Source organism: Penaeus monodon, chromosome 17 (genome assembly GCF_015228065.2).
Source record: "Penaeus monodon isolate SGIC_2016 chromosome 17, NSTDA_Pmon_1, whole genome shotgun sequence".
Classification (NCBI taxonomy): domain Eukaryota; kingdom Metazoa; phylum Arthropoda; class Malacostraca; order Decapoda; family Penaeidae; genus Penaeus; species Penaeus monodon.
The window spans coordinates 30,744,670-30,767,169 of NC_051402.1; the positions used below are offsets into that span (position 1 = coordinate 30,744,670).

The following is a 22,500-nucleotide window of genomic DNA, read 5'->3' on the forward strand; positions in this document are numbered from 1 at the left end:
ACTTTCATCAACTTTTTACTGCGTCCTCCCATCTTTCTTGTGTCCAAAATTATAAAGTCATCTTTGTATAACTTCACCCTTCCCTTGAGCATCATAATCATGTCACTTTTATTTCTTCTTTCTTCAGCAGTAAGTCCTATTTTCTGTAGTTTTTCTTCGTGGCTCATATCTCTGGGCTTCTTCCAGTTTATCTATATCCTTTTTTGAGTGTGTTGTGTTGTGTTGTGTGTGTGTGTGTGTGTGTGTGTGTGTGTGTGTGTGTGTGTGTGTGTGTGTGTGTGTGTGTGTGTGTGTGTGTGTAAGTGTGTGTGTGTGTGTGTGGATAGATAGATGGTTGGATAAATCGGTACTGACCAGCGGTGAGCCACATCCTTCCTTTGCCAGCATGGATTAACATGTAAACTTAAGGATTAGTTTTAGTTTTGTAAAGGGATATCTATATGACTAATGGTGATGAAATAACTTTGTTGTATGTTTTTGTCTATGCATATGTGTGTACGTATGTGTGTGTGTGTGTTATCGAACGCGTGTATGTGTCTGGGTTTGTTGTATGTTCATTTCCGTGTGAGAAAGAAAGTAAGCTTATGTGTGAGTGCGTGATCTAAAGTTTTATATTTGTAATTGAATAGCACATTGGATGTAAGTTATTATAATTCACTTATAATTCAAACTTCTATCTGAGAATCGACTTATTTTAATACCCTATACAACCAGTGCAGTAAAAGAAAGTCGTTTAGCGGAACAAAGCATAGTCCACTAATAAAAGAATTTGGTTTTCTATGAGAGCGAATTTATAGAAAACGAAGATGTGACGCTCCGGTGTCACCCAAAGCCTTAGGGGGACTAAAGAAAGTTCGGCTCAGTCAAAGGGCGTGAGAGTTCGTGAGCGGTCGACCGTACAGCGTTGAGAAAAGGAAACAAAAGGGCTTTCTTTACTTTCTTTGTATGCATTTGGTAGTCTTTCGAGCTCTCTTGCCTCTTGACTTAAGTGGTGAGATTTCATACAAAACAAAGTATTGTATGCGTATATATGTCAGTGTGTTTACATATATATATATATATATATATATATATATATATATATATATATATATATATATATATATATATATATGTATATATGTATGTATGTATGTATGCATGCATGTATATATACGTACACACACACACACACACATACACACACACATTTTAGCAATCACACTCATTAGAATACAACTATTTGCGATGTTTTCGTGACCCAAAGGCGAGAACACCTGAATGGACGGATACAGACGTTTCTGGATTTCTAATCTTTTACCTAAAAAGATGCACAGTCACGCCCGCACAATCACCTAAACGTAGCTTCATTCATTAACCAACACTCTCACTGTACATGTAAACGATGTGTGTGTGTGTGTGTGTGTGTGTGTGTGTGTGTGTGTGTGTGTGTGTGTGTGTGTGTGTGTGTGTGTGTGTGTGTGTGTGTGTGTGTGTGTGTGTGTGTGTGTGTGTGTGTGTGTGTGTGTGTGTGTGTGTGTGTGTGTGTGTGTGTGTGTGTGTGTGTGTGTGTGTGTCTGATGAGGCCATGGATACAAATACAGTTGAAAGAACAAAATCATGAACTGCAATATTAATATTATACAGGATTATAAAACAATGTTTATGTAGCAGAACGAGAAAATATCACGGGGATATATAGCAAGCTGATGATAGGGATATACGATATATTTTTAAATTAATCATATCTCTATTCAAGTATCTTACACACGGGTTTTGACGGAGGATTATATGAGAATGAATGTGGAATGGCGTTTACGTATATTTGATATAGACATAGTTTCGTTTAATCACCTTGAAAAATTAAACACAGCACCCCCCCAAAATTCACCTACTCACATACTTAAAAAAACAGAGGTGATATGGAATACCTAAACAACACACACAAAATCTGATCACATGAACATCTACTATTTCAGTGTACAGATAATTGCCATAACCTTAAGCCTGCTAAACAACACGGAAGCCAAATTCAACGTACAGAAGCGATCTTGTGCTTTCGTACCGACGCGCCCCTACTCTCGACTGCAGGACCCGCTCAACGTCCTCGATCTGCCACAGTAAGAAGTGGTGTTGTCTCATTACCTGTAGAAGAGGTATGGACGGGAATGAATATCTTCACACTACATGAGATGTATTTGACCGGTTTCGATATATATCTTATCGCTGACGAAGAGATACTCGAAACCAGTCATTTAAATCTCTTGCATTGTGAAGATATTCATTCTCATTCATACCTTTATTTTACATTTGTCAAGACTAATAACTGTCTTTATATCACCTTTGTCTGTCTTTCCTTTTTGTCTATATTGCAATGGGTCTCTACCTCTGTTTCGCAGATTATTTTACAGGTGTGTATTTCTTGTCTTTGGAGGTACTGTTTTCCATTCATTTATTTTTTTCTTCAGTTTTCTCATAGAGTAATTTACAAAACTTTGCATATATATGATACATTCGTATATTCACGGAGAAAATATTTGATCCAAGACATATTTTTAGTGTGTCGCCAGACCATAAAGGTTGAGAAACACAATTCTGCAATAGAAATGTTCAATTAGAATGACAGCAGAGGTCATAACAGTCTAGACGTGGTTATACATTATATTTTCACTTTTAACCAGGAAGTAAGAGTTAACAAGATGATTTTGTCGTCACTGCATCACGTAAAATGTTAAGAAGCCATCATCTTATTACTAGCGATTGTGTCTACCATTACGTGACGTTATGCCCTTATTTCGTCCAACAGGTTCCCAGGGGCCGGTTGCATCACATACCAGGCTGTGGATGCGGCGCTCCAAAGTGCGTTGGCAGCAAGAGGTAAAATCCAGGTGCTTGCATGTTCCAACTAAAAGTCTTCGCCTCCGTTTGTTTGACTATACTTGTCTGTCTGACTGATAATCTGTTTGGCTGTCTGTCTGTCCGCCTGTCTCTATCTATCTATCTATCTATCTATCTCTATCTATCTCTCTATCTGTCTGTCTGTCTATCTATCTATCTATCTATCTATCTATCACTCTATCTATCTATCTATCTGTTTGTTTATCTATCTATCTGTATCTCTCTTTTTTCTCATCTCTCTCTCTCTCTCTCTCTCTCTCTCTCTCTCTCTCTCTCTCTCTCTCTCTCTCTCTCCTTTCGGTGGATATAATAACATATCTATAAACCGTTACCACAATATCTTCCTACAAACGGCAAAGGAAACCGCATCTGAGAAAAAAAAAAACAAAAAAAAAAAAACGTTTTTCTCTCGAAGAACAATAACCGCTTTTGAGTTCATGTTATTTATCTCATTTCTGCTATAGCTTTTTATGTTATTTCTTTTCATCCTTTTGTATTTGTATCAGGGAACTTACGACGGCCCGTGGGAGCGTGGGAGCCCGAAGACATAGCTCCTTTAGGGGATATTCTGCTAGACACGACACGGATCTTGGCCACAACGTGAGTTCAGATAAGCACGTGTCCCGTATTTACATGGACTGAGAGACGGAATGCATGGTTGGGTGGATAGGGGGATAGATTGATCGATTAATGAGTGGGATGGCTTGTTAGATGGGTCAATGGGTGGGTGGGTTGGTGGGTGGATAGGTTGGTGGGTGGGTGGATGGATGGATGGATAGGTGAATAGATGGATGGGTTAATGAGTGTGATGGCTTGTTAGGTGGGTGGGTGGATGGGTGGGTGGGTGGATGGGTGGGTGGGTGGATGGGTGGGTGGGTATGTGGAAGGAGGGATGGATAAAATGAGTGAATGAATGGATAGATAAATTGATGGATGAAAAGATTAATCATATGAATGAACAAATTAATGGAAAACCGGATAAGCGATCGGATATGTGAATGGATGGCCTAATGAACGATAACTGATGGACTGATTAATAACTGCCTAGATACGGCCTAAGCTCCGAGGAGGTATGGACGCTGCTGCCCGAGGTGGACGTGGGCAAGACGCTCGTGGCGAGGTACTGCCCTGACTTCGCCTCCCCTATGACCTGCGTGCCGGGCAGATACAGGCGCCATGATGGACTCTGCAATAACCTGCGTTTCCCGACGTGGGGCGCCACCAGAGCTGCTTTTGCGAGGTCAGAACGGGAGAGTATGTTTATTTTCTATCATTATTATTATTATTATTACATATGTATGTGTGTGCGTGTGTGTTTTCGTGATTGAGTATATGGATAGACAGATAAACAGATTAAGACTCAGCGAGACCGATACAGACTCAAAAGCGCTCATCTGCCATCGCAGACTGGTCCCCCCGGCGTACAGCGATGGCCTTGGAGCGCCACGAGAGAGCCATGTCCCCGGTGGCACCCTTCCAAATCCACGCCGGGTATCATCCAGCATCCACCGCGACGGAGGCTACCACGACCACGCCATCACGCTCTTCGTCGTCGCCTGGGGGCAGTTCATGGACCACGACTTCACCCTCACTGCCACGCCCCTCGGTGAGCTTTCCCTGACTTCCCCTCTGAGGTCCCCCTAAGGTCTCTGCGTGTGGATAGTGAACAGATTTTTTTTTTTTTTTTTTTTTTGCGTTTTTGGTTGGAATGAAACTTTGAATGAAAGTTTCATTCAAATGCGGCGACAAGATTATCATGTAAATCAGGTTTTCATCCACGTAATATTAGGTTCAGTCAAGGAAATACAGAGCCATATTGCAAAAATTCAGTATCCTGTCGTTTTCTTAGCATCTCTTTATAAAATTCTGATAATTCATGATTAATTGATAATATATATAATAATATAATTGGTGAAAAGCTGTATGCTGATAACAGTTTATACAGGGTGACCATATATATGAGGCCTTTTTGCAGAAGAAGGGTGGGTTTTAAACCTAAAAGGGGTTGTTACATGTAGTTTAATATCCCAGATTTTGGATTGTGGACACAAAATGCGCTTTTCAAGAGTTTGTCTTTCGAGTTTGAGAAACACAGTTTGAATCTATTGATTGTTGAAAACTTGCTGATTTGCTTTGTTCTATCCAGTTGGCCAAATTTCGAGCACCTAACAACCTTCCTTATACAAAAAATAAGACCATAATCATGCAATATTCCTGTCAAATAAGATGCTCACTAATACACAAAAACTAAAGAAATCCTTCCCCTGTTATTTCAGTATATCAAATGAACTTGCAACCTTCCTTCTACAACAAATATATATCATAACCATGCAATATTCCTGTCACGAAAGGTTTACACTGATACTAACCCTGCGGCAAAAGGTATACTTCCCCTGTATTCTCGTTATCAACATAGAAACGTGTTGACAGATCCCCTGACGAGGAACGAGCCTGAAGTGTGCTGTCACCCTCCTCCAGGAATCCCAAAGGACCCCCACTGCCTGGAGATCACTATCCCGAAGGACGACAGATTTTACAAGTTGTATGGACAATCCTGCCTCGAGTTCGTCAGGGCCTTTTCGGGCGTCAGGCAAGATTGCAAGTTGGGTAGGATTATAGGATATTTTATTTAGTTATACACTCATTTTCGTTGTTGTTGTTGTTGTTGTTTTGGGGGGTGATGTGTAATTTATTTGTGGATTTTTTTGTTTTGTTTTTGTTTCGTTTTGTTTTGTTTTGTTTTGTTTTTAGCTTGGATTAATTCATGGATGGTTGGGTGGATGGATAGATGGATGGATGGATGAATGAATGGGTGGGTGGGTGGAAGAATGGATGGGTTATTGGATAAATTGATTAATGGAAGGATGAATAGGTCGATGGATGTATGAATGAATGAATGACTGGATCGCTGGATGGATAGATGCAGACACGTTCATAAATGGTAAAACAAAACTGTTCACGGCATATATTCCAGGTCCTCGCGCACCCTTCAATATCCTTGCTGGTGTGATTGACGTCAACACGGTCTATGGCAGCACTGACGAACACGCGAGGTTGGTAATACTGCTGTTGCTGTAAAGGGAAATGTAGTATTTGGTTTCATTCGATTTTCTTTATTATTAGGATTAAACCGGGTTAAAAAGATGTTGCTGTATTCTTTGAGTTTTCTTGTTAGTAATGTCATCATTGCAATTACAACTAAAGTATAGATTTAAAGGACCATGCTGTTCATACTTGCCGATACTATTAGTTCCCCAAAACGACAAGAAGTATACCATAATCTAAAAATGATATATAAATTGGTTTTTCTGGCCTCTTAACAATCCACAGGACCTTGAGGTTGTTCAGGGGCGGCAAAATGCGGATGAACAACGTCTTCGCTGCCTTGGGCCTCCGTGAACTCCTGCCGCAGAAGCTGGACACTCCCGACGAAGGATGCACGAGGACCTCTCCGAACCAGTTCTGCTTCGATGCCGGTCAGTTGATGTAAAGATGGCGACTGAGTCATCATCAAATAACAGAATGTCCAATATTAATCGTTGTGATTCTCCGTGACTTTCTGTCTTGTGCCATCCGATAGATGCCTACCATCCCTCTGCCACCCACATCTTTGAAGTTGTCTGAGTATCTCGTTTTAGGTCTCCCCTTGCCTCGCTCTCCAATAACTGTTCCCGTCAACAGATCTGTCTCCATGGTTTGTTTCCTCATTACATGCCCAACGTATACTATCTTCCTTCTTGTTACTGATGTTAATAATTTTTCCTTGCATTCCATTCTCTTTGATACACATTCATGAGTTATCTTTCTTGTCCAGCTGATTTACAGTGGTGGGTGATAACACCACGTTTCGAAACTTGCAATCCTTCGTTTATCCGCTTTAGTCAGCACCAGCATTCCGAGCCGTAGCTAGCTGTGGTGAAAACTAAAGAGTTCAAGTCTAATCTTTGTTCTTATCGATATCTTTTATCTTTCCATGCACTTGTCAGTGAAATCATCGCGCTTTTGGCAATGCCCAAACTTCGTCTTATTTCCTTTGTATCATTCGTAATCACTGAACCTAGATAAAGTCCTAACAGTTCCATGCTCTGGGTGTTTATTAGAATCTGTTTGTTGTCATTCCCAATGTCATTCCTAGAAATTTTCATAACCTTGGTTTTATTTGCATTTAAGGCGAGTCCAAACCGATTACTTGCTAGTTTTACTTTATTCACTAGATCTTGCAGTTCATTTATACTGTCAGCAAATAGAACGACATCGTCTACATATCTTAGGTTGGTAATTGCTATTCCACCAACTTTAATACTACCAACAAACCTTTAAGAACCTCCATCATTATCTGTTCTGAATAGATCTTGAATAGATGCGGTGAGAGTATCCAGCCTTGTCTAAAACCTTGTTCTATACTGAACCATTCCCTCAGGCCATGTGTGGTTCTCACCGCTGCATTCTGTCCGCCGTACAAATTCTTGATTAGTTTGACAATATGAGCCGAAAACCCCATTTCAAGCATGGCATTCCAAATCATTTCGTGTGAAATCATGTCAAATGTTTTGTTGTAGTCAATGAAACAAAGATGAATGTTGTTGTTAGACTCTTTCTTCTTCTCAATGGCCAATTTGAGGTTCAGGATCTGGTCTCCTGTGCCCTTCTCTGGTCTGAAACCGCTTATGCTTATGTGACTGATTAATGCCATTGTTCTGTTATTATTACATTGTTGTGCATCACCCTTTTTGGGTGTTGTAACAAAGACTGACTTGACCCAATCACCTGGTCATTGCTTTTCCATCCAGATAATAATGCAGCGTTTATGAAAGTATCTTTTTACATTTCTGCCTCCTCGTTTTATCAGTTCTGGTGTAATATTATCCAAAACCTGGCCTTTTATTATATTTTAGTTCTTAAATAGCTTTGTTGACTACGGAAAACAATGGTGGTGGTTCATATTTATCTGTATTGGAAATTAGATCTTGGGTTCATCCTTGAGTAGTTATTTTATCATTCGCTTGGTACAGTTTACAGCAGTAATGTTTTAATCTTTCTTTCACTTCTCCATTTTCAAAAAAAAAAAAAAAAAAAAAAAAAAAAAAAAAAAAAAAAAAAAATATATATATATATATATATATATATAATGTTTATATATATATTATATATATATAAATATATATATATATATATATATAATCATATATATATATATATATATCACTTTCATCATTTACTGTGTCAAGAGTTGCTTTGAAGTTGCTGGTTAGGGTTTTCACACTTTGATAGAGATCTTTTAACGAGTTGGTAATAGCGTTTACCTCTATGTGTCGGCATTGATCAGTAATATGGATTTCTTTATCCTTCCTCATCATTTGTTGGGCAATTGTATTTGCCGCTTATCATTTTCTACTTCGACTTGGTTATTAACGCCTCTTCCTTCCTTCCGTTCTCTTCTATTCTCAGCCTCCTCAAGAGTTTCTTTCGAAATCCATTGCCTGTTTCTCTTCCTCTGTTTTGCAGTAGTCGAGTTCGCTTTGCCAGTCAGCGTTTCCTTTGCTCTTTCCCGTAAGGCATTTTGTATTACTTCTTGTTTCGTTGGTTAATAGTGCCTCAAAACGGTTTGCAATTATGATAGCGTAGTCATTGTTCATTGTCGAGTAATCGTATCTGGCCAGAGATTGTGGTTTCTGTAACTGCTTGAATCTTATCTTAATATCAGCTATTAAAAGTTCCTGATGACTGTGACAATCGGCTTCCTTTCCATTTGTTATTAATCATGATAAAACCAATTTCGTGTCTTTTTATCAGGCGAAGTCCATGTGAAAAGATACCTAGGATGGAGTTCAAAGAGTGTGTTAGCAATAATAAGGTTGTTTTCGATCAGGTCTTGTCTCATTTTTCTCCAATAGCGTAGGTACCACAGCAATCCGATGTAATTATTTGTTTACTAACCTTCGCGTTTTTTAAGTTACTCATGACAATTTTGATTTCTATTTATTCTTCGCTAGCTTCGCTCGTTAGTGCATAGCATTGTATAATACTGATGTTATGAGGCTTCCCTTGAATTCTAACTTTAAGGAGTCTATCGGGTATTGGACCGTATCCCAGTAACGACTATGTGATTATTTTGGATAGAATCATCGCTACACCATAGATATGCCCTTAATCTTTTTCGGCGAAAAGTACACACTTATCGTCGTGAGTCTCGGCTTTACCACTTTTGTTCGTTTTGCAAATATCAAGAATTTCAACCTTGTTTCTGTTAATTTCACTGCAGACAATGTTAAGTTCCCCAATTCCTTAAGTTTTCGAATATGAGTACCTGCTGTGATTTTTATGCTAATATTTTCCGTGGGAGAATGTGGTGTTGTGGTCGTTAGAGACTGATGAGGAATCACCTGCAGGGGTTTTATTTGTTGTTGGTGAATCATGTATCAACTTTCCCGTATTTGCCATTTATCAGTTTGCACGTATCGTAAGTCTTCGTGAGTAAGAGTCATACTCTCAGTCTAAGTGTATATCAGGCATGTATGTTTATACATTTGTATATCGTAATCCATCTTTTTTAATCTATATATATCTGTCTCATTCCGAGAAAAGAAAAATCACTTAGAGCTATACCAGGAACTAGGATTAATTGTTTTTTACCATTATTGCGATAATATCTATAAAGAAGACAGTGGAAAATAAGCATGTTGAAAATAAGGGTGAAGTATATTATTACCAAAACGTTGTATCGAAAATAAAGAAAGAACTCGGTAATTTAGTAAGAAATAAGATGTTTTTTGGTTATCGTAGATCGAAAAGGGTTAGTCATTACACAGCCTCATCGTTCCTCGGAATAAGAGCCTCGGAAATACCAGCTGGATGAAGACCAGGAAGCGGTATTCTGCGGGAGAGCTGGAGGATCGAGAGTTTGGCAGATGAAGCCTTTGATGGGAGAACACGATATCCGATGAATAGCATTATGAACCTTTCTAACGGATCGTTGGTCACAGATCCGAAAGCATTGGGCTTTTTAATCCTAGAGAGGTTCCGATGTTTCTAGGAATAGTTTTATTGGTTGTATTTACATTGGGCTTTGAAGAAAATGGAGAAATATGATCTGATGGTATTGTGCAAAACGCTGCACAGAAATAAACATACACTTAGTTCAACAACATCATAGCTCATCGATGGATTAGTCATTACTGCAATTGCAACAGGAGATGGCATGGTATCGGCTGATTGCCAAAAACATTATTCTATATTATTGGAGGTATAAGAATTGTTCTCTTAGGAAAGATGATTTCTCCTGCCTTGTCATCGATAATTTCGTCATAAGGTGATATATTCAATTTCCGAGATCCTATATCTTATGCAAAAAAAATCAAGGGGAGTTTCTAGAATAACAATTTCCCAAACTGAGAGACAGAAAGCAAGCACAATGGCAGCAAAATAGAAAATATGGAAGCGAGTGAGAGGCAGAAGCGAGTGACATTAAGTGTGGACGGAAAAGACAAGAATATTAGTGGCGTTTAACAAAGAAAGACAGACGAAGAAGAAGCAAGAAAAGGGTGTCTGATGTTGCTTAGGTCATGAGACAATATATATTTGTTTCTTCTATACTTTGCCATTCTGTTACAGTGATTCTTAAAACCTGCCTTTTGCCTGATTGTTAATATTCATTTTGTATTATCTGAAGTTTATCTTTGTGTATTCGCGAAAGGGAAGACAAAATGATTATAATAAGAAGATAAAACATCGAATCTCGATCATAGGTTAACACCCCAACTATGAATTAACTTTCCAATCTATTCACTTCAATCATTTCTACCTTCCCAGTCATTTCTACTTTTCCTATTTACCTGCTCCAACCATTTCTACTTTTCCTATTTACCTACTCCAACCATTTCTACTTTTCCTATTTACCTGATCCAACCATTTCTACTTTTTCTATTTACCTACTTCAACCATTTCTACTTTTCCTATTTACCTACCCCAACCATTTCTACTTTTCCTATTTACCTGCTCCAACCATTTCTACTTTTCCTATTTACCTGCTCCAACCATTTCTACTTTTCCTATTTACCTGCTCCAACCATTTCTACTTTTCCAATCATTTGTACTTTCCAATCTACCTCCTCTAATCCTCCGTTCCCGCAGGAGAGATTCGAGTCAACGAGCAGCTAATCCTGACCACCATGCACACCCTGTGGTTCCGAGAGCACAACCGACTGGCGGGTCGATTGGCGAATCTCAACCCACACTGGGATGATGAGACCCTCTACCAGGTAGAGTGAATTTTCAGAATATGCTGGAACATACGACCTGATACGAAAAGGGACGACGAATGCTAATAAATTTCGATCGTACGTTATCAGAGATTATGCAGTAAGATCTATTGATGTCCTCCCCCCCAACCCATCCCCACCTACGCATGGATGTCCCCACCCCCCATCTACCTATTGATGTCTCCCCCCCCCCCCCACAGGAGGCACGGCGCATAGTCATCGCTGAAGTCCAACACATCACTTTCAACGAGTTCCTTCCCCTGCTGTTGGGGGAGGAAGTCATGGCCAAATATGGACTTCTTCCTGAGAAAGAGGTAAGATGAAAGGGGAAGATAACGGGGAAGAGGAAGAGAGGATAGAAAGGGGAGAGGGGATAAGAGAATAATGACATAAGAGGGGAAGATAATGGAGGGAAGGGGAGTGAGAAGCATGGAGGGGAGAGGGATAGAGAGAGAGAGAGAGAGAGAGAGGGAAGAAAGGGGAGAGAGAAAGAGAGACTAAGGAGGCGAGAAAGAAAGAGAAAGAGTATGGAAGGGAAAGAGAATAGAAAGGAGAGAGGGAGAGAAAAGTAGGAAAAAAAAGAGGGAGTGGGAAGGGGAGAGAAGGAGAGCTAATAAAAAGAGGGGGAGACGGAGTAGGGGAGACGGGGAGAAAGAGAGAGAGGGGGAGGGGGAAGAATGAGAAGGGGAGGGAGAGGGAGAGAGAATGAGAAAGAGAAGATTGAAGTACAAAAAGGGGTGGGAGAGAAAAGGGGAGATAGGGGAGGAGAATAAATGAAGAGAGAATAAGTAATCTGTGTGTGAGTGTGTATGTTTGTATGTGAGTATGTGTGTGCGTTTATGAATGTGTGTGTGTGTCTGTGAGTGTGGCAGAAAGTAAGAGCAAAAGACACGTAACCTCAGAGAGATGTATGATGAAAAGAAAAACACCAAGAATCCAACAATAACTCTAAAGTCAATGCTAAACGGCATCATGTTGCAGTCTTCAGAGTAAAACAAATGCTGACAATACTACCCAGGAATCCATATATATATATATATATATATATATATATATATATATATATATATATATATATATATATATATATATATATATATATATATATATAAATACATTTACCCATCTCTTTCTTTTGTTCATTTATCCTTTTTCCAATCATTCCTCTCTTTCCCTTAGACCTGCCTTCCTTTCCACCAGGGCTATTATCACGGCTATGACCCCACGGAGGACCCCAGCATGACGGCGGGCTTCGTCGGCGCCGCCTTCAGGTTCGGCCACTCGCTCCTCCCGTCGACGGTCGAGCGATGGAGCTCCTCGCATGCGATCATAGGTGGGCTGGGGGGGGGGGGGGAGGCGGGTGGTCGTGGGGGGCCGAGAGGGAGTGGGGGTGGGAGGTGGTTGCCTGGTAGATGATGATAATGATAGTGATAATGATGATAATAATAATGATAATGATATTAATAATGAAAATAGAAATAATAATGATAATTATAATAATAATGATGAAGATGATGATGACGATGATGATAACAATAATAATAATGTTAATAATAATAATAATAATAATAATAATGATGATGATGATGATGATGATGATGATGATGATGATGATGATGATGATGATGATGATGATGATGATAATGATAATAGTAGTAGTAGTAGTAGTAGTAGCAGTAGTAATAATAATAATAATAATAATAATAATAATAATAATAATAACAAGTTGGCGAGGACTTAGGTGATGTATCATTCTTGATATAACTATAAATAATCAAGATAAATCATTAGCATACAAAATTCAAGAGCATTTTTACGTTCTTACAGACACTACATTACACAATTTCCTTCTCCGAATAGAATGACTTATTTGGAAAGTAAAACCGATTTATATTAAGATGTTTGATTAAACCTTTCAATACTAAACGTTTTTTTTTCTTTCTTTCTTTCTTTCTTTCTTTCTTTCTTTCTTTCTTCCTTATGTTGTTGTTGGTGGTGGTAATATTGCAGTTGTTATGTTATTATCATTTTTTTGTGATGACATTATTGTTATTATTATTAGGGTGTAGATGATAATGCTCATTGTTTTCCTTGTTATTATTGTCATTATTATTGTTGGTATTATCATAATTATTGATATTATTATCATCATTATCAGTATCATTACTATTATTATTATCATTATTATCATCATTAGCAATATCATTATTATTGGTACCGGTATTATTATTATCACGATTACATTATTACTATTATTATTATTATTATTATTATTATTATTATTATCATTATTATCATTATTATTGTTATTGTTATTACCATTATCATTATCATTATCATTATCATTATCATCATCATCATCATCATCATTATCATTATCATTATCATTATCATTATCATTATCATTATCATTATCATTATCATTATTATTATTATCATTAATATTATCATCATCATGACCATTATTATCATTGGCATCACTATTATCAATATATTTTTTGTTGTTTTAGATTACAAAAGATAAGCAAAGTCTTTTCCGTCTGATATTTCTAGTAATTACTCTCTAATTGTGTTAATGTTTGCTTGTGATGTGTTATTATCTATTCAAATTTATCTGCTCGTTAAGGGAAAGTTTTTGGGGGAGAAAATGACTTTCATTATTTACGGTTTGGCTGAAGCTTCAAAAGTTTACCCAGTTCTTAAATGCAATTCATGTCGGTCGTTTGGAATATTGTAGAATAAGTTGCTGTATTATGAATGAAATTCTTCAAAGTGCAGATGTTGACATAATGTTTTATTTCGTTAGTTGAAATTTAGAGCATTTTTTTCTTTATTTCGTGGTTATATTTTTTAAGCAAACGTAAATTAAAGCAAACGAAGGGATTGCAAAGCTTTGTAAAATATGGAGAGATTGAAACAAAAGTCAGTTCATTGTAGGGGGAATAACTGAATAATTTGTGACGTAGATGGATGTTTATGACAATGCGTAAAACGAAAATTTGCACGTAGATAAAAATCCTAACGAAATTAGTGACGAAGCGCTTCGCAAATGCAAATAACATTCAGACAAGAAAATAGCAGATTTATGGAAAACAAAAGAAAACATGACGGTGATGATTATATTATAAAATTGCTGATCGTGAACATCATAACAGAGACAGGAAAATACACTACCTTATGATACACAATAAGCTTCTGGTTATTGTACGGAGCTCACCATGAATATGAGACAGAATACGACAGGACACTAATCTCAAGCGTGACTCTCTGCAGGATCCAAGCGATTAAGCAAACTGATCCGACAGCCGTGGGACCTATACAAGGCAGGCGTTCTAGACCAGTACTATCTAGGACTCATGAACCAGCCAGCCCAGGCCATGGACCCACACATCACACAGGAGGTCGGTGTCTACGTTCGGTTGTAGGTGCATGTGTGTGTGTCTGTGTGTGTGTGTGTGTGTGTGTGTGTGTGTGTGTGTGTGTGTGTGTGTGTGTGTGTGTGTGTGTGTCTGTTTGTGTTTGGCAGTGTGTTAGGGCGATCGGTTCAAAGATAATTTATAAAGTACTGTATGACAATGTTTTGTTTTACTTAAGATTTCGTTAATATAGAGAAAAAAAGGTGAGACATACACATACATACATACACACACACATACTCACACACACATTCACACACACACACACCTATACACACAGACAGACGGATAGACACGCAAACAAACAAACAGAGTCAGACAAAGAATGAAAATCAAAGAAAATAAAAGATAATAAATCAATAGAACACGCTATAACAACCGACGCAGAACAAGCTCGAGACCTGACTTGACCTCTGATCGTACCCCCCGGGCCAGGTCACCAACCACCTGTTCGAGGACCCCGGCGAACACTTCGGGATGGACCTTGTGTCACTCAATATCCAGCGAGGCCGAGAGTTCGGTATTCCCGGCTACACAGCGTACAGGTAACGCAGTTGATTCCCTTCATACACATATTGCTTCGGGAAGGGTACGTTGTTTAATTCGTAGAGAGAGAAATGACAATGAAAATAGGATTATTGAAAGAGGGAGATATCTTTGTTATTGTTATGAAATCAGTATCTTTATTATCCTTCTTATTGATACTAATGAAAATTAAGAGTCATCTTACACTTTAAGTTCTAGGAAGGAAATATGAACAATAAAAAGTAATTATCATAATTGTCAATATCGAAAACATGGTATACATATTTTTTTCATTCTATTATATAGTGAACATTTCAGTCCATAATGATAAAATATTTCCATATTCAATTCCCAGAAAGTACTGCGGTCTGTCTCCCGTCCATGACTTCCAGGATCTTGCCCGCCACATGACCAATGTGACAGCTTACCGATACAGTCAGCTCTATAGGTAGGTACCAGCTCCTCCCTCTTTCTGTCTGTCTGTTTGTCTGCTTATGTGTCTGTCTGCCTGTCTGTCTATGTATCTGTCTATAATTATATATGTCCATCTGTATAGCATCCATATATCTGCTTATCGCTCTCTCTCTCTCTCTCTCTCTCTCTCTCTCTCTCTCTCTCTCTCTCTCTCTCTCTCTCTCTCTCTCTCTCTCTCTCTCTCTCTCGCGCGCTCTCTCTCTCTCTCTCTCTCTCTCTCTCTCTCTCTCTCTCTCTCTCTCTCTCTCTCCTCTCTCTCTCTCTCTCTCTCTCTCTCTCTCCTCTCTCCCCTCTCTCTCCCCCTCCTCTCTCTCTCTCTCTCCTCTCTCTCTCTCCCTCTTCACTTTTCCTTCCTGTATTTCTTTCTTTCTCCCTATCTCTCTCTCTAAGGTTTCGTGTTACTTTGGCCGGCAGGTCTTCGCAGACCTGCCGGCTACATATTGCACCAGTACGTCAAAGTATTCTCATTATCATCGGGCCTGATTGTAGAGTAAAGTGATATAAATTATATACAATGGAAGAAAAAAACTAAAAAAAAAAACTAAACACGCCCACAAATGTGCTGTGAGGGCGCAGCGCAGGCGACATGTGTGTGTCCCTGTGTGTTCAGGGAATTGCCCCGCCCACTAATGGGACAATGGCCACAGACCAGCACAGGGAAACGGAGGGCAGGTATAATGCCCTCCGCGAGGACATCTGTGGCGGCTCTGTAACCCAGCTTTATATATGTAATGTTACTGAAATATTTATGCCAATGTTATTCGAATCATCTATTGTTATATTCTACATAACTTGTAAAATCTCATGCATTGTCCATTGCTTTACTTGTTTATTTGTCTCTTCTTGTCACACTAGACATTCCAATGTTGTGTTGTCTATCCCCTTCCACAAGAGCTATGCATTGTTGCAACACTACCTTTTATCACCACCGATTGTCACATGGTAAGCACGTGATTTATACCAATCTTTAGACCACTATGTACCTTTTTATTACGTTTAGCTACATGAATTTAAATGATGTTTCATTATGGCACCACCATTTGGAAACCAGGAAGATAGTTGTAGGGGCCCGAATGATGGTCCCTACAGGAGTATGGTAGGTGCCGAGCTTATGGTGTAAAGTAGACAAGCAGACTCCTTTACTGTATAAAAATGACGGAGTACGGCTGCGCCGAGGAGCGAGGCGTTGCTCCTTGCTCCCCGCAGGGAGTCTGCATCTACAGCAGTGGTATAAATCACGTGCTTACCATGTGACAATCGGCGGTGATGAAAGGTAGTGTCACAAAGATGCATAGCTCCTTTGAAAGGGGATAGACAACACAACATTGGAATGTCTAGTGTGACAAGAAGAGACGAATAAACAGGCAAAGCAATGGACATACTTACATGTATGTATATGTATGTGTGTGAGGGAATATATGTATGTGACAATATATATGATTATACAAGTTATGGAGAGTATAACAATAGACCTGTTCCCGTTCCTCGCCATCGTTGTTGAAGAACACGCGTGTGGAATTCATATCGAACAAATTGCAAGTAGAACAACGAAGGGAAGTACAAGAAAACACACGAATATGCCATTGCAAATAGATCAACGAAGGGAAGTACAAGAAAACACACGAATATGGCAATGCAAATAGATCAACGAAGGGAAATACAATAAAATACACGAATATGACATTGCAAATAGATCAACGAAGGGAAGTACAAGAAAACACACGGATATGCCTAGGAATATTCGTGTTTTCTTGTATTTCCCTTCGTTGTTCTACTTGCAATTATAGCAATGGATAAATAAAATAACACTGGCATATATATTTCAGTAACATTACATCTATAAAGCTGGGTTACAGGCCTCACGAAAGAACAAGGAAAAAGGCTAAGAGGCAATTACCTACCTCTGTGGAGATGACGCCCCCCGGACGCCTGTGCACGCACATCAGGCCAGACATGAAACATAGAACACATGAGAATAAATACCGCTGGGTATTCCAGGCCCTAAAATGGACCTTTTCGGCAAGATCAAGTGATCAATGGAACTAATGAGCGGGAGAAATAATATTTTCATGAAATGCAAGAATAAACAATTTCTTGAGTATCTAACAACCACCGGTGCTAGTTGTGAAGTATTTGAAAAAGCCAAGGTGTTTGGTAAAGGGAGATGCACGAATGTCATTGTGTTCGACATCCCAAGGGAAATTGAAACTGAAGAAATGACGTACAATGAACACGCCATACAGATCAGGCGCATGAAAGTAAAAGACTGAATACCTAGAGAGTCATCATACTGTATGAGGGGGAGGTAATCCCCACAATGATTAAAATAGTCAAGGGCATGGCACCCTTTAGGTGCACCGTTTTCAAATCCCTGACTCTATTTTGCTCAAATTATTCGAAGTGGGAAAACGAAGCACGTGCTTCTCCGCGAGACGCACCACGATGCCGATACTGCGTTCTTTCTCACGAGAGCTCAGAATGCGCAGAAAATATTTCCGAAGGAAAAACTATCCCTCATAAATGCGTGATCTGTCGGCAGGAGCACAGTATAATTTCTCCATTGTGCGTTTACTATCCAAAGAATAGGAAGGCAAGCAGCCAAAAAGCAGGCAGCTCCTCCTCCCAGGAAGTCTCTCCCAGCCCCTCACCTTAATGATGTGGGAGAATTCCCTCACCTGATGTGGGAGAATTCCCTCACCTGATGTGGGAGAATTCCCTCACCTGATGGCCCCTGCAAAAAAGGCCATGGCACCGGCTACGGCACCAGCGCCGACAGAAGTTAACGCCCCTTCAACTCCAGCACCAACCCAAGCACCAGCTTCAGCACCGACTCCAGCTCCAGCTCAGCCCTCACTTCAGCAGGGCAAGCAAGAGTCCAACAGTGAAATTAAGGATCTGCTACAGATGCTGCTCAAGTAGATGGAGCAGATGATGTTCATGATGAAGCAACAGATGGTCCGGTAATCCCAGTTCCAGGAAAGGATGTCTGTGTTTCCCCTCGAGCAACGGCAGCCTCAACCTGCAGTGGGCCTTGAAAATGGTTAAGTGATAAGTAATGGTTCCAAATAATCTTTTGAAATGCATTACCTGGAACATTAACAGCTTACAGAAACGCAAGGTAACCCTCTCTCAGTATCTTCATCAGAAGATGTTGATGTGTGTTGCCTTCAGGAAGGCAGAATTGATGCTTGTTATGCAAAAATCACAGGATACACATATCACGACAAACTTAATGTTGCTATAGACAATCTATATAAAGTCTATAAAGGACTCTCGGAAAGAGCAGCTTACACTAACCAGGCTACGCATACATTATGTACAGGATACAGTTTTGGAGGCAAAGCCAATCTCATATCATCACTGCAAAATGTACAAGTCGCATAATGTTACACATTACTTACTTTATTGCTCGAAAACTGCATCCTGTCGATTAAACAGCACTGTCCAGAGACCAGCACTTGCTGATTACATTAATTTCATTATAGACGCTGGTCTTGTCTTTTATATGATTAGGGATATGAAAGGTTTCTTACCAACTAGATGATATGTGAATTATGTAAGCACAAAAGCACAGCCCTTTAGGCAAGTATAAAATATGTTTGGTTGACAGCCCTCTACAAATATAGAAGCTTAGCCAGTTTGGATAGATGCTATAAGCGCCTTACCCTGGCTTTTTGCAGGGCATGTACACTGTTCTGTAAATAATTTTTAACAAATCAAATAAAATCTCTCTCTCTCTCACACACACACACAATTTCTCTCTCTCTCTCTCTCTCTCTCTCTCTCTCTCTCTCTCTCTCTCTCTCTCTCTCTCTCTCTCTCTCTCTCTCTCTCTCTCTCTCACTCACAAACACACACACACACACACACACACACACACACACACACACACACACACACACACACACACACACACACTTTGTCTCTTTCTCTCTCGGTTTTCTATCCTATATCTTCCCCTATTGTCAACTCCCCCGTCCCCTCCATTCTCCATCGCAGTCTCCGTCTTTCCTAATCTTCTAATATACATTTCCCAAAATACTAACCATATACCAACCACCCCAGGTAATCCACAAATAACCTAACACCCCCAAAATTGAGCAAGTCTCCCCTTCACGTAGACCAAAACTCCGAACATTTCCCCCATTTTCGTCACCACAAGACATCCCTCTCCCTTAGCATCATTTCCCTCTTCAGCCGCATAAATTGACATCATCTCGCCTCAGCCACGTCGATGACATCAGTTCCCCTCCACCTACATGGATGACTTCATTTTCCAGTCAGCCATGATATCATTTTCCCTTTCAGCCACGTAGATGACATCGACCTCTGGAGCGCTGGGGTGTCCGAGCGCCCCCTGGCCGGCTCCCTGCTCGGCCCGACCTTCTCCTGCATCGTCGCCACGCAGATGCGGAGGCTGCGGCGTGGCGACAGGTACTGGTACGAGACGCCGGGGCAACCGTCGTCGTTTTCTATGCGTGAGTTGAAAGGGGGATGTAGGGTGTTCCGTTTTCTGTTGCTGTTGTTGGTATTATTGCTATTATTTTTTCTTTTTTTTCTTCTTATTATTGTTGTTGTTATTATTATCACTTCTTGTTGTTGCAATTATTATTATTGTTAGTGTTATTATATTATGATTGTTATTCTTGTTATTATCATTGTTTTTATTATTAGTACTATCATTATTACTATTATTATCATTATTTTATTATTAGTAGTATTATCATTTTTACTATTTTTATTATTATCATTTTACTATTATTAGCATTATTTTATTATCGTTGTTACCATTATCGTCATTGTTATTATCATTATTTCATTATTTTTTTGTTATTATTATAGTTACTATTATTGTCATCATCATTATTATTATAATCATCATCACCATCGTGATCGTCACCGCCATCATTATCATCATCATTATCATTAGTTCCAGCCATTATCGATTTCATCAATGGCTAAGTTTTCCTGCGACCAAGTGTCAAGAAAGACCCATCAATCCTCAAGAACTTTCTAAGAGTTCGCCTAATATGCAAGGCGCATTTTCTTGCAGTTTTCCTCTTCGGGTCTTCATGTTCACCTCCCTCTTATCATTTCAGTAGCCTCTTTGGGTAGTCCCAAAATCAGCTTGATATTACGAATGACGATGATATTGCTCATATGCCACTTTTTTTCTTTTTTTTTGGGGGGGAGGGGGGGATTTTTTAGTCTTTTTTCTGCATCTCTTTACTCTTGACTAAATCCTATTTGTCTCCTTATCAGTGTACGTTCTATCCGGACCTCTTGTGTGGACGGCGTGAGGGATTTGTATGTTGAAATTCCAGAAACTCTTATATCTCGTTCTCCATAACATTATCAGGGTCGTGTTGATAACAGTTATGATGTACTATCTTTAACAAACGTTCCTGGAATTTTCTGTTATTCCATTTCTGTTCTTTTTTGTCTTCGCTTTTGTTAGTCTCATTTGTAATATAGTTATTTATTCAATCTTTTTGTCATAAAAATCCACATTCTAAAAATCCTGAAGCATTCATTTTCTTTCCGATCACATTTATACGGCTGTTTGTTCTCTCTCTCTCTCTCTCTCTCTCTCTCTCTCTCTCTCTCTCTCTCTCTCTCTCTCTCTCTCTCTCTCTCTCTCTCTCTCTCTCTCTCTCTCTCTCTCACACTACACACACACACACACACACACACACACACACACACACACACACACACACACACACACACACACACACACACACACACACACACACACACACACACACACACACACGCACACACACTTTCTCCCTTTCTCTCTCGGTTTTCTATCCTCTATCCTTCCCTATTCTAGAAATCCCATTTTCCTCTTCCCTATAACTATAACTATCCATCTTCCCAAATAATTTCTCCGATTATTCATTTTATTCAGTTCTCTTTCTTTGTTTCAAGTTGCCTTTTGTTCAATTACTTCATCTCACTCAGTGCTTCGCATGTAACCTCTCTCTGTACCTTGTTGACGTTCATTTTAAATGAAACGTTTGATATATTAGTTGTATCTTCTACATATAAAGTCCCCTCCCCTAGTCTTTATATGGTACCTACAGCGGCCCAGTTTTGTTATGGTAGGTATTTTATATTGTCATCTGCGTCCTTCATGTTTAGCTAAATGTTTCGTCTCAAATGAAGAACTCATTGCCTAGACGGAAGGTCATTGCCTAGACGGAAGGTCATTGCCTAGATGGAAGGTCATTGCCTAGACGGAAGGTCATTGCCTAGACGGAAGGTCATTGCCTAGACGGAAGGTCCCTTATGGACTCATGCTATCTAGCCTTCTTAGCAAAGCGTCCCGCATTCTTCTCTCGCTTTCTTTCGTAATTCTATCTTTCATTTTCCAGTGTCTCTTTTAGCCTGTTTGTCATATTCCCAAATATCTGTAGCCGCTTTCTTCCTTTCCCGACTTCGTCATTCACATGTCTTTCATCTTCATATCCTTTGATATATATATATATATATATATATATATATATATATATATATATATATATATATATAATATACATAATATATATAATATATATATATATATATATATATATATATATATATATATATATATATATATATATATATATATATATATATATATTATGTATAAATATATATATATATTTTTTTTTTTTTTTTTTTTTTTTTTTTTTTTTTACGGTAAGTTCATGTTTGAGCCGCCGTGGTCACAGCATGATACTCAATTGTAGTTTTCATGTTGTGATGATCTTGGAGTGAGTACGTGGTAGGGTCCCCAGTTCCTTTCCACGGAGAGTGCCGGTGTTACCTTTTAGGTAATCATTCTCTCTATTTTATCCGGTCTTGGGACCAGCACTGACTTGGGCTGGCTTGGCCACCCAGTGGCTAGGTAGGCAATCGAGGTGAAGTTCCTTGCCCAAGGGAACAACGCGCCGGCCGGT

The 22,500-nt window shown here is 39.2% G+C and overlaps 1 protein-coding gene across 1 annotated transcript in view; it reads left to right on the forward strand.

The window, feature by feature from the left end:
• Positions 1-22,500, forward strand: part of LOC119583650 (chorion peroxidase-like) — a 29,798-nt gene that overhangs the window by 708 nt on the left and 6,590 nt on the right. The window contains exons 2-16 of the mRNA XM_037932240.1: positions 1,959-2,099; positions 2,786-2,856; positions 3,384-3,477; positions 3,926-4,117; positions 4,284-4,483; positions 5,308-5,484; positions 5,852-5,930; positions 6,208-6,353; positions 11,008-11,135; positions 11,336-11,449; positions 12,336-12,468; positions 14,409-14,536; positions 14,987-15,096; positions 15,432-15,524; positions 19,859-20,028. Coding sequence (XP_037788168.1) covers positions 1,959-2,099; positions 2,786-2,856; positions 3,384-3,477; positions 3,926-4,117; positions 4,284-4,483; positions 5,308-5,484; positions 5,852-5,930; positions 6,208-6,353; positions 11,008-11,135; positions 11,336-11,449; positions 12,336-12,468; positions 14,409-14,536; positions 14,987-15,096; positions 15,432-15,524; positions 19,859-20,028 — 1,976 coding nt within the window. The remainder of the gene's footprint in view (positions 1-1,958; positions 2,100-2,785; positions 2,857-3,383; positions 3,478-3,925; positions 4,118-4,283; positions 4,484-5,307; positions 5,485-5,851; positions 5,931-6,207; positions 6,354-11,007; positions 11,136-11,335; positions 11,450-12,335; positions 12,469-14,408; positions 14,537-14,986; positions 15,097-15,431; positions 15,525-19,858; positions 20,029-22,500) is intronic.